Genomic DNA, 12,187 nt, shown 5'->3' with positions numbered 1-12,187 from the left:
CTATAGGAGAATCTTCAAATTTGTTTTAAAAAATAAACCAGAAGGCCTAGAGCTTAGATATTTGACAAGTAGCATTGCCTAGTGGACCTCTACAAAATGTGTTCAAATCATGACCCCCAGGTAAAAATTGACCCCGCTCCATGGGGTTACTTGATTGTACATAGGAAAATCTTCAAAAATTTCTAAAAATAAACCAGAAAGCCTAGAGCTTAGATATTTGACATATAGCATTGCCTAGTGGACCTCTACAAAATTGTTCAAATCTTGACCCAGCCCCAGGGGTTACTTGATTGTACATAGGGAAATCTTCATAAATTTGCTAAAAATATATTAGAAGGCCTAGATCTTAGATATGTAACATTGCCTAGTAGACTTCTACAAACTTTGTTAAAATCATGACCCCCGGGGTAAACTTGGCCCCGCCCCAGGGGTCACTTGATTTTACATAGGAAAATCTTCTAATATTTTCTAAAAATAAACCAGAAGGCCTAGAGCTTAGATATATATTACATGTAGCATTGCCTAGTGGACCTCTACAGAATTTATTCAAAACATGACCCCCGGGGTCAAACTGACCCCGCCGCATGGGGTTACTTCATTGTGCATAGAAAAATCTTCAACATTTTCTAAAAATAAACCAGAAGGCATAGAGCTTAGATATTTGACATGTAGCATTGCCTAGTGGACCTCTACAAAATTTGTTCAAATCTTGACCCCCGGGGTCAAAATTGACCCCGCCCCAGGGGTCACTTGATTTTACAAAGGAAAATCTTCAAAAACTTTCTAAAAATAAACCAGAAGGCCTAGAGCTTAGATATTTCACATCTTGCATTGCCTAATGGACCTCTACAAAATTTGTTCAAATTATGACCCCGGGGTCAAAATTGACCCGCCCTAGGGGTCACTTGATTTTACATAGGAAAATCTTCAAAAAATTTCTAAAAATAAACCAGAAGGCCTAGATCTTAGATATTTGAAATGTAGCATTGCCTAGTAGACTTCTACAAAATTTGTTCAAATCATGACCCCGGGGTCAAATTGACCCCGCCCCATGGGGTTACTTAATTGTACATAAAAAAATCTTCAAAAATTTCTAAAAATAAACCAGAAGGCCTAGAGCTTAGATATTTGACATATAGCATTGCCTGGTGGACCTCTACAAAATTTGTTCAAATCATGACCCCCGGGTCACTTGATTTTACATAGGAAAATCTTCAAAAATTTTCTAAAAATAAACCAGAAGGCCTAGAGCTTAGATATTTGACATGTAGCATTGCCTAGTAGACTTCTACAACTTTTGTTCAAATCATGACCCCCGGGGTCAAATTGACCCCGCCCCATGGGTTTACTTGATTGTAAATAAAAAAAATCTTCAAAAATTTCTAAAAATAAACCAGAAAACCTAGAGCTTAGATATTTGACATATAGCATTGCCTAGTACACTTCTACAAAATTTGTTCAAATCATGACCCCCGGGGTCAAATTGACCCCGCCCCATGGGTTTACTTGATTGTAAATAAAAAAATCTTCAAAAATTTCTAAAAATAAACCAGAAAGCCTAGAGCTTAGATATTTGACATATAGCATTGCCTAGTGGACCTCTACAAAATTGTTCAAATCTTGACCCAGCCCCAGGGGTTACTTGATTGTACATAGGGAAATCTTCATAAATTTGCTAAAAATATATTAGAAGGCCTAGATCTTAGATATGTAACATTGCCTAGTAGACTTCTACAAACTTTGTTCAAATCATGACCCCCGGGGTAAAATTAGCCCCGCCTAAGGGGTTACTTGATTGTACATTGGAAAATCTTCAAAAAAAATTCTAAAAATCATCAGTTTGACATTTGAAACATGTAGCTCATATTACTCAGGTGAGCGATCCAGGGTCATCATGACCCTCTGGTTTTTAGATTTCACTCAGACCAGAGTTATGACCTTGACTAAGATCTAAGATAAAAAAATATACATAAAAGTCAGTTTCACACAAATCTTGCAAGTTGTTTGCCCCAAGAGCAAGAAACATTAATTAGCATGTGAAGTTGTACACCAGTGGTTTTGTATTGATTTTCTATCGGACAGACCAGAGTTATGACCCTTAATTTAGTTAAAAACTGCAAAAACGGCATACAAATTTGTATTACATGTATCTCAAAATACTTGACTTTGTGTCATAAAAAATTTAATGGGTTGTTATATAGCACGGGAAATTGTGTACCTATTCTGTTTGTGATTACTCTGCCAGAGCTGAGTCTTTGACTTTAATGAAAATACACCAAGTGCTTCAAAATTGTGCCGCATATCTCATAAACATATTTTTACCTAGAGTCGTAAAACTATGTAAGAATGTTATTCAACATGTGACTGTGTGCACCTGTGTTTTATTTGGATTGCTTTGTGCAATACCAGAATTTTGGCCATTGACTTAGGCAAAGTATACAGTAACAGCATAAAAGTTTGTGTCCCGTGTATCTAAAATAATATTTGGCAGTTTTATGATAGCAATACGGAATGCTATAAAAGCCAGTTATTTGGAGCAAAAAAAACAAAATAAGTTGTTTTATAAATTTTATTTCACAAGATTCAATATATCAATTATGATCAGAAGAAATATGCAAAATCATATTAACATGTTATAAATGATATCTTGATATAATTGATGGTAGAGCGGTATGGTATCAGGTCTGTAAATTCATAGCTTAGTTAAAAGATTTTATTATAAAGTATCTTCCATTGTGTACAACACAATGGCCAACCATCGTGTACAATGAATACTATTCATGGTTCATTGGATCTAGGTAGACCTTTTGGGGAAGTTCACATGGAAGCTCTAATGAAGAGTAGCCTGTTGTGTAAATTGTGCTTACTCCCACCAGTAAAGTAACTGACCAATCAAAAATTGGGCCCTGGAAATATTAAAACTTTTTTCCCCTGCACATTGTGTGCTGTGATGAAAAGCAAGGAACCAGTAAACCCTACCTCGCCGTGGAGTTTGTAGAGTTCAGCTCTTCAATAGGGAAGGTACGATTGGTGTACTAACTTATAACGTTCAAATGGGTTATCGAGTATTGAGCCAGTCTCTACTCTACCCTAAATCTTCGATGTGAACTTACTCTTTGTGTGTAACAGTAATATCGTAAATATCTATCAATTTACGTCCTTGGCACCAGTGATAACAAAATGTAAGAACAAGAGGACCATGATGGTCCTGAATCACTCACCTGCCCCGACATGACCCAGTTTTGAACTTTGTATGACGTAGTTTTTTTCTATTATTTGACATAGTGACCTAGTTTTTGAACTCATGTGACCCAGTTTTGAACATGACCTAAATATCAAGATAAAAATTCTGACCAATTTTCATGAAGATCCATTGGAAAATATGGCCTCTAGAGAGGTCACAAGGTTTTTCTATTATTTGACCTAATGACCTAGTTTTTGAATGCACGTGACTCAGTTTTGAACTTGACCTAGATATCAAGGTGAACTTTCTCACCAATTTTCATGAAGATCTCATGAAAAATATGGCCTCTAGAGAGGTCACAAAGTTTTTCTATTTGTATACCTCCTGACCTACTTTTTGACTGCATGTGACCCAGTTTCGTACTTCATCTAGATATCAGCAAGATGAACAAGCAGACCAATTTTCATGAAGATCCATTGAAAAATATGGCCTCTAGAGAGGTCACAAGGTTTTTCTATTTTTAGACCTACTGACCTAGTTTTTGACTGCAGTTAACCCAGTTTCGAACTTGACCTAGATATCTGACTAATTTTTCTTAAGATCCATTCAAAAGTATGGCCCCTAGAGAGACCTAGATATCATCAAGGTGAACATTCAGACTAACTTTCATACAGATCCCTTGAAAAATATGGCCTCTAGAGAGGTCACAAAGTTTTTTATTATTTGACCTACTGACCTAGTTTTTTGATAGCACGTGACCCAGTTTTGAACTTGACCTAGATATCATCATCAACCTGAACATTCTGACCAGTTTTCCTGAAGATCCATTCAAAATTATGGCCTCTAGAGAGGTCACAAGGTTTTTCTATTTTTAGACCTACTGACCTAGTTTTTGACCGCAGTTGACCCAGTTTAAACCCTGACCTAGATATCATCAAGATGAACATTCAGACCAACTTTCATACAGATCCAATGAAAAATATGGAAAAATTATTCGACCTACTGACCTAGTTTTTGATGGTTCTTGACCCAGTTTCAAGCTTGAACTAGATATCATCAAGTTGAACATATTGACCAACTTTCATGAAGATCCATTAAAAAGTATGGCCTCTATAGAGGTCACAATGTTTTTCTATTTTTAGACCTACTGACCTAGTTTTGGACCGCACGTGACCCAGTTACAAACTTATCCTATATATCATCAAGATGAACATTCTGACCAACTTTCATAAAGATACCATGAAAAATGTGACCTCTAGAGTGGTCACAAGCAAAAGTTTACGGATGCACGGACAGCGGATGCTGCACAATCACAAAAGCTCACCTTGTCACTTTGTGGCATGTGAGCTAAAACGGTTAAATGGAATCATGTTCATAAGCAAATATCAAAACTGAGATGTTAGTACGAGAGCAGGCATCCAGTTAATGAAATAAAAAATATCTACTGGAGTCATCACTTTAAAAATGTTCCATTCTAAAGAATCATTTTGAGTTGGTGAAAACACTCAAAGTATACAAAGTAACTATCCTAAACATTTGATATTTGCATATATGTAATTAGCTCGTTTCCTCTTGAAATGAAAATAACAAATCGCATTATTGATCGCGGCCCATTTTGAATAGGACAAGTATGTGCGCTGGGGAAAATATTTCATGATGGACCTGTGAATTCTTTACTTGTGGGTGAAACAGGTCTCATAAGCGTAAATACGACTAGCTTCTACTGATTATAAAACATACCGTACGATTTGTTGTGAATTAACTGTTTTGTACTTTTAGTAGTTCAACCGCCACCCTTGTTTAAGAGCAACATTTAAAAAACACGTTTTTTTCATCCTCAAGTAATAAGTAAGTAGATTCGCCCAGTTTAATCAATCCAGACGCATACATAGAGCGCTTACTTCACCCGATTTACATTCGGAACATTTTCACGCGTTTCGGGCTTTATCGTATGTTTAACATGGGATTTTTGAACCATCCAAAGATGTTGGAAATGTTTGTCTCATTGTTCATTTTTTTTTAATAAAAATGTTACTGCTTTCATTTTCTACCACTTTTTTTCCACCCTTGCCTGAAAAAACAGTAATGAGTTTGTACACTGTTCAGACAATTGTGCTCTGTTGAAATTTAACCAAACACAAGTTTACCTGCATAAACAGAAAGCATGATATGTCACCATGCGCGGATCCAGAGTGGGGGTGGGACCGGGGGTCCGGACCCCCTCTGGAAAATCTTTAAAAAAGGAAAGAAGACAAGAAGGAAAGAAAATGTTTTTCGAAAAAGGCAACATTAGGACCGCATGTAAAGTATATGCGGCTGCTGCTACATACGACCCCGACATAATTCATATTATTTATCTAAAAGAAACTAAGAATTTTACCTTCAAGAAAGCTTGATTTTATCATTTTTCCCAAATTTAACAGGTTAGTCCATAAAACTGTCCCAGAATGCAAAAAATGAAGTGCTAAATTTCAAAATTTCCAAGGGGGGGATCGGGGGCAGGGGATCGGACCCCCTCTGAGAAAATTGGCTGTGTCCGTGCATGGTCACTATACCTGTCCAGTACTGGACATTATGGTAAACGCTTCTTTCCTGCACAAATGACAATTTCGCAACTTCTGTCCGGTTTGTACAAATTTCTGGCCGCGATAAACCATTTGACTTGTTTACTTGTGGAATCCCCATTTCAAAGATAATCCGAACAACTAGACAAGTTGAGACGGAATTTACTTGATTTTCTTCTAAACGAAAACTTGTAACTAATTAAGGCAAACATTATTTATGCAGAAAATAAACATATAGATACTTTATAAATATGCCAATAATTAACATTGGAAAAATACTATGGATACTACAGAGGCCTTAAAGTGACATCAGACACTTTTACTTTAAATTAGTTATAAGATCATACCTTTCATTCGTAAAACCGAAATGCTGAAAACAAAATAACTAGCAAATCATTTTTACAAAAAAATAATATTTCATTTTTGCAAGATAAATCACGAGTAGCAGACTGTCACAAAATATGCCCGTCATCAAATTTGGCCTAACTCAAGGACCATAATCCAGGAGTGTCTGTGGCGATTTGGCTGATTATCCAACTTGGCCGAGATATTTTACCCACAAACATTGTCAGCAAAATTGGTGAAGATTGGATGAAAACTGTTCGACTTAAGAAGCGGACAAGGGTAAATTGGCAGAATTCAAGGACCATAATCCAAGAGTGCCTTGAGCAGTTTAGCTAGTTATAGAAATTGACTCAGATATTATGCAGACAAGCAATATCTGCAAGTTTGTGGAAGATTGGATGAAAAGTGTTTGACTTGGAGAGTGGACAAGGCTAATGTGCAATTTTTCAAGTAATTCAAGGACGATAATCCAAGACTGACTGGGGTGATTTTGCTGATTATCGAACATGGTCGAGATATTATGCCCACAAACATTGTCACCAAGATTGGTGAAGATGGGATGAAAACTATTCGACTTAGAGGGTGGAAAAGGCTTAATTTCCAGATTCAAGGGCTATAGTGCCTGGGGGGTGTTGCTGGTATCGAATTTGGCTGAGATATCATGCCCACAAACATTGTCACCAAGTTTGGTGAAGATCGGATGAAAACTATTTGACTTAGAGAGTGACATGCAAGTCTAAATTTGCAGATTTTGAGTAAATCAAGGGCCATAACTTAAAGAGTGCCTGGACTGATTTTGCTGGTTATCAAACTTTGCCGAGATATTATGCCCACAAACTTTGTCACCAAGTTTGGCGAAGATTGGATGAAAACTGTTTGACTTAGAGAGCGGATTTGGAGGCCGACCGACCTCCCCTCCCCCCTTTGTTTTCATCGGCATGAAATTTTGTGAGTTTGGTCAAAACAGCTACTTCGTGGGGATGATTTTGTAATATTGACCTCTGAACTGTAAATGAATGAAAATTTACTTTTTTGTTAGGATTTAATTTCAGGGAATGACTTGACCACGAAATCCACAAAAAATAGTCACCAAAGAATATAAGTGATTCCACAGTAATTTATTCTGTAATTGCCAAGGACCATGGGACTGACTATTTATTCATTATATGAAGAGTCTGTTTTTGAAATTAAATGGAAAGGAAATACCCTCAAAATGGTATAAAATAGTCACATAAATTCACTTTTAGATTGTCCAAACAAAATGTCTTTCTGTAAACAAGTATTTTTAGATGTGACATCGCTCAAAGTCATGTCTGCCTAAACGTAACAAATTCACACAGTTTTTGAATACTTCGTATTTTCAAAAACAGTCACAAATTATTCAATTATAATTATATTTTCCTAAAAAATCACAATCTGGTTTAATTTGTCATATCATACACTCCACTTTCACAGCTTTCTGCGATCACAGACTGACTATTGTACATTTCCTTCTCCCGTAAAGACTGCTGGTCGTGCCACTGGTCACTCATGGTGCTAGGCAACTGATAAATCTTGGTAATTTTCATGTGCCGTGAGTTTTTCAAATGAACATAGATTACACGTGCTGTGACCTGACACAGTAACATGGCCGCTGCACATGCGAGCAGTAAATACATGGAACTGAACAAAATACTCCGGAGATTCAGGACTAAGGGAGACAACTCTCTTTGGATATATTCTAAAAGCACTGACTTGTGGAATCCTGAAAAACACAAAAAGCAATATTAAAATAAAGAATTACATGTACACAGAAGATTTTGGCTAGTACGTAATGCTAGAACGGAATTTTGGAATGCCTTTTATGCAATAATTATACTGTGAATTCATTTAATTTCGTAGGGAATGAAATTTCAGTTTCTGGTCTAAACAGCTATTTTGTCGGAATATGAATTGTGGATTTTATTTCTTGCATATTAAATGAAAGAAAATTTAACTTGTTTGTTGGGATTAAATTTTATGGACTAATTCAACCCAACCATGAAATCCACAAAAGTTGGTCCACCACAAATATTAACAATATTACAGTCATTGATTTAGAATCAGTTATCACAAGTGGAGCAGTATTATAGGAATACCGGTATTACAAAAACAGTAACTGAAAAAGAGAAGTTGAAAATATCTTTTGTAATCTTTATTTTACAAAAATGCATTTTAAAATTTTGGTTTTAAGAAAAATTCAAAAATATAATTATTTATTTATTTTATTGGCTTTAAGGTCGCACCTGATTTAATGGTCGAGGAAGACCCCATGTGCTCCTTTGTGCATTATTTCATCACGAGCGGGCACCTGGGTAGAACCAACGACCTTCCGTAAATTTTTCCCAAAATTTATTTAAAACAGTACATAACATTTATACTAAGATGTTCTGAAGGTTTCGTGGGAACTGGCAATTCTGTGAAAATATTGATATTTGTTAGAGACAAATTTTCTTCAATTTTGTGGTTGAGCAAATCCCAGTGAACAACTGAAATTCCCAACCATATTGCAAAATTCAAATCCATAAATCCATATCCTTATGAAACCATGAAATTTCGTACACAAGAAATTAAATGTCTTCGCAATAAATGAGATCAAAATTACATTATCAGTATCATGACTCAAAAATTTAAAATGGCTGAAAATGTGGAAATTTTGTTTTATTATTAATCTGACAAGGCAGTCTGAAAGACAGCTAAATCCCCCGCCACTGCTATGAATACTGAAAAGGTAAACATTTGACATTTAGCTGTGACCTTGACCTTGAACTGACATGGCTGACTCATGAATTCTGCACAACGTCTTGATGAGGTGATCATTTGACCCAAGTTTCATGAAAATCCTTAAAGGGGTTTAGGAGATAGAGAGCTCAAACCTTTGATCTTGAGTTGTGACCTTGACCTTGAGTTGACATGGCTGACTCAAGAGATCTTGATGAGGTGATCATTTGACCCAAGTTTGATGAAAATCCTTCAAGGGGTTTAGGAGATACAGAGTGGACACAAAATGGAAGGCTCAAACCTTTGACCCTAATTTATGACTGTGACCTTGAGCCGACATGGCTGACTCATGGGTTCTGCACATCATCTTGATGAGGTGATCATTTGACCCAAGTTTTATAAAATTCCTTCAAGGGGTTAAGGAGATATAGAGCGGACACAAAAAGGAAGGCTAAAACATTTGACCTTGAGTTGTGACCTTGACCTTGAGCCAACAAAGCTGACTCATGGGTTCTGCAAATCGTCTTGATGAGATGATCATTTGACCAAAGTTTTATGAAAATCCTTCAAGGGGATTAGAAGATATGGAGGGACAAGAAAGTGTTACGTACAGACGGAAGGACGGACGGAGACCATTCCTATAATCCCGCTCCCCCCCCCCCCCACCACTTGTGGCAGGGGGTTAAAAAGCTCATGGTGTCTTAATGTATAAATTATATATTACCGGTATGAAAATAGTTTGTGTGGTATTTACAGACTCGAATATAAAATACTAGGACAATACTATGGATGATCCGTCAACGTGTTTGGCATCAATTTACTGTGAATGTGATGTTTTCAGCAAGTTGTAAAACATAATCTTTTCACTTCAAACATGAAGCTAATACTGTGAAATCAATAATATTCGTGGGGTACTAATATTGATTGCTGAGTTAATCCACGAAGTTAAATCCCAACGAACAAGTAAAATTACCATGAAGTTGAAACCCACGAATTCATATCACCAACGAAATAACCATTTGAGCCCAAACCATGAAGTTCTGTGCCCACGAATTTTAATGATTTCACAGTACACAGATACATAAGAAAAATGTAGTTACAAAATAAGTACATACCTTCAAACATTTTAGCATGTATTGGCAAGAAATTACATGAAGTAAGGGACATTGTGACTAGATTTGTTCCGTCAGTGCACATGTCAAGTCCCGCTAAATTGCACATATCTGAGATCATTGTGTTCAGCAGCATATTCTATAAATAGATGAAGACAAGTTTGAGAATCTTCAAAATCTTAGAAATATTATGATTTAGATTTGATGACATTAAGTTTTATTAACCTTTAGCCTACTGGCATTAAGCCCCAGATCAGCCTGCACAACCGTGTACGTCCGTACCGGCTGATCATGGCCTTCAGTGTATTCAGTCAGTAAATTTTCAGTGAACACCCCTTCGAATAATAAATGGGTCTGCTCAAATTGAATGATGGACCAGTCCATTTTAGAAATTTAGCAGACTAAAGGTTAAAAACGTAAGATACAGACAGACTCGCTTAAGGCATTACACATACACTATTAAACAACCATGCGTATTCTAATTCAGAGAAGAATTTCATATTTTAAGACGTACTCTTGTAAAAGTAAGTTAAGTTTTAACTTTTACCTATACCAAGTGCTCAATTAATCTATCTGACAACTATACCCAGCTCTAGGTATATATATGTATAAAAAATGTTGTAGTTTTTCATTACTTCCCTTTAACAGACTAAAATAGGTCATTAACCACTACGAGTCGAAACATAATAATTTCTCACTGAGACGGGCTAATAAATGAGATAATTTAATATCCGCAAACAAAGCAATGCCAAGATTTAAAACAACAACAATATCTAAAAAGAATTAACTACCACCAATGGCGAACACTTTGGTTGTCTTTGAAATCGCGAGAAAAAAGTGAATGTGATAATTACCAAATCTACATTAATACTCACTTGTCGTTCTGCAACGTTTAAGAGTATATTGTTAACCATTTGCACCTCCCCGTCCAACTTCTCCTTATATCCAACAAGAAAGTCATTGAGGTAAGAGCCGTACTCGGATATAACGGCATTTGTAACGTCATTTTGACGTTCTAATATCGGCAACATAGCCTCCGTGTCCAATAAAAACATGGCCGACTCTAAAGTTACAAGGTCATTGGTTGCTTTAGCAACCAGGAATAAAATTAACACAAATCCACAAATAAATACTAGTCTCCAAAACACTGGAGATATAAGTAATCTATATGTTGATTTCACAAAACTTAAAATGAAGTCTACACAGCAATTTTTATCTTTTGGTTTTTCCTCCTGTTTCGGATTCTGTTGTTGTTTATGCTGCCAAATATCTTTTAAAATCTCCTCTTTGGCTTTCGTTGGGGCGTTACAATAAAAAAAATAAAGTTCGGTATTATCGCCCCAAATGTTTTCTCTGTTATGCATATAATAATCGTATGGATGATCTAAACTGTCCTCGGGGCGTGGAACTTCTTTCCCCGTCAAAATAAAATATATCTTACGCGTCATTGAATCGTAAGGTATTCTTTCCTCTAAGCCATTCTTAAAAATTTTCAAACTTTTTACCATCCACGAAAATCTGTAAATTAATAGCAGACTATCTAAGACTAAAAATGCACATATGAACACCGGATATATTATTCCTTTAATATTAGAAACATGAAATTTATTTCTTCTAGGCAACGGATTTTCTGTTGATAACCCTGCAAAAATGTCGTTGTCATTAAAACTCCATGTTGATGCATATTCCGGATTATTGGACGAAAATTTGAATACGTTTGCAGATGGTTTGAAATCAAGGTCAATAGAAGCTTGGTCCAAATTTTCTGTATCGTTAATCACATGGGTGAGGTTCACTTTGGGCATCATGCTTAGCAATCTGTAACAGAAAATAGAAATAAAGATAATTTAAATAAAACAAACAGTGTGCACCTGTGTTCCAGTTTTAGTTTGTTTTGTTTTGTTTTTGTTGTGTTGTTAACTTCCCACCGACTCCATCACAGATCATATGGCAACTTTCTAGCTTTAATGGTGGAGAGAGACCCCAGATAGCCTTATTTTATTTGGCATTATTTCATCACAAGTGGGTACCTTGGTAGAACCAACAACCTTCCGTAAGGCAGCTCATATGGCATCCTTACATAGAGAATTTAACACCCTGAGAGAGGCCCGAACTGGCATCAGTGAGGGGCGAGTGGTTGGAAGTCAGTGACCATAACCACTTAGTCAAGGAGGCCCCCCAGTTTTAATGTTTAGCATCTTTTTCAACAGTTTTTTAGTCATATTAAAAATGGTGTCTACTTG

General features: G+C 36.2%; 1 protein-coding gene across 1 annotated transcript; it reads right to left on the bottom strand.

Moving 5' to 3' along the window:
- Positions 1 to 2,555: 2,555 nt before the first annotated feature.
- Positions 2,556 to 11,758, bottom strand: LOC128554237 (uncharacterized). The gene is made up of 3 exons (XM_053535486.1): positions 10,820 to 11,758; positions 9,948 to 10,083; positions 2,556 to 7,837 (listed from the first exon to the last, which is right to left on the bottom strand). The coding sequence occupies exons 1-3, from the start codon at positions 11,750 to 11,752 to the stop codon at positions 7,515 to 7,517; spliced, it is 1,392 nt and encodes a 463-aa protein (XP_053391461.1). The 5' UTR covers positions 11,753 to 11,758; the 3' UTR covers positions 2,556 to 7,514.
- Positions 11,759 to 12,187: the final 429 nt, after the last annotated feature.

The sequence above is a fragment of the Mercenaria mercenaria genome, unplaced genomic scaffold, assembly GCF_021730395.1.
Source record: "Mercenaria mercenaria strain notata unplaced genomic scaffold, MADL_Memer_1 contig_4856, whole genome shotgun sequence".
NCBI lineage: Eukaryota > Metazoa > Mollusca > Bivalvia > Venerida > Veneridae > Mercenaria > Mercenaria mercenaria.
Note: the sequence above shows the minus strand (reverse complement) of the source record. Positions and strands in the feature narration are given on the sequence as shown.